General features: G+C 57.3%; 1 protein-coding gene across 1 annotated transcript in view; it reads left to right on the top strand.

Annotated features, from left to right (window-relative positions):
* The window catches only part of ETH_00027165 (uncharacterized protein), a gene marked incomplete at both ends in the record, with an annotated part of 3,223 nt that overhangs the window by 1,487 nt on the left and 1,525 nt on the right, over nt 1-211 (top strand). The window contains one exon of the mRNA XM_013373132.1: nt 94-206. Within this exon, the coding sequence (XP_013228586.1) occupies nt 94-206 (113 nt within the window). The remainder of the gene's footprint in view (nt 1-93; nt 207-211) is intronic.

Raw genomic sequence — 211 nt, 5'->3', positions numbered from 1 at the left:
TCAGTTTGCTCTTCTTTTTGTTGCTGCAAGTCCTTTTTCTGGAGTTTATGTGCTGCTGGTGGTGCTGCTGCTGCTGCTTGTTTGCTGCTGCAGCTGCAGCCGCCACCGGAGCTGGACCTCGACAAGCCCTTCCTAGATGCTGCTGTGCTGCAGCAGCAACTGGACGCGCGCCTGAAGCAGCAGCAGCAGCAGGAGCAGCGAGAGCAGTATG

The sequence above is a fragment of the Eimeria tenella genome, genomic scaffold (assembly GCF_000499545.2).
Source record: "Eimeria tenella Houghton genomic scaffold, Eth_scaff12, whole genome shotgun sequence".
Taxonomy (NCBI): domain Eukaryota; phylum Apicomplexa; class Conoidasida; order Eucoccidiorida; family Eimeriidae; genus Eimeria; species Eimeria tenella.
Note: the sequence above shows the minus strand (reverse complement) of the source record. Positions and strands in the feature narration are given on the sequence as shown.